General features: G+C 64.9%; 1 protein-coding gene across 1 annotated transcript in view; it reads right to left on the bottom strand.

The window, feature by feature from the left end:
- ETH_00039115 (uncharacterized protein) overlaps window positions 1-325 on the bottom strand; it is a gene marked incomplete at both ends in the record, with an annotated part of 1,178 nt that overhangs the window by 149 nt on the left and 704 nt on the right. The window contains one exon of the mRNA XM_013374453.1: window positions 3-262. Within this exon, the coding sequence (XP_013229907.1) occupies window positions 3-262 (260 nt within the window). The remainder of the gene's footprint in view (window positions 1-2; window positions 263-325) is intronic.

The following is a 325-nucleotide window of genomic DNA, read 5'->3' as shown; positions in this document are numbered from 1 at the left end:
CAGCTCTCGTCGGAGACGACCAGCTGCTGCTGCTGCTGCTGCTGCTGCAGCAGCAGCGGGAGGGCCGGCGCGTGGGGCTCCGCTGCAGCAGCAAACAGCAGCGCGTAAGCAGCAGGAGACACCAGCCGCAGCGCAGCTTTTATGTCGCAGTAGTTTGCTGCTGCAGTGCCACGGAGTGCAGCAAGGAGACTCGCCTGTCTCCCCACTTGCTGCAGCACTGCAGCAATCCAACACGATCCCAGCTCCAGCGCCTCGGGCTCAGCTGTACGTACACCCCGGCACAGCAGCAGCCAGCTCGTGCTGCGCTGCAGCAGCTCCGAGAAGT

This window comes from Eimeria tenella, genomic scaffold (genome assembly GCF_000499545.2).
Source record: "Eimeria tenella Houghton genomic scaffold, Eth_scaff2053, whole genome shotgun sequence".
Lineage (NCBI taxonomy): Eukaryota > Apicomplexa > Conoidasida > Eucoccidiorida > Eimeriidae > Eimeria > Eimeria tenella.
Note: the sequence above shows the minus strand (reverse complement) of the source record. Positions and strands in the feature narration are given on the sequence as shown.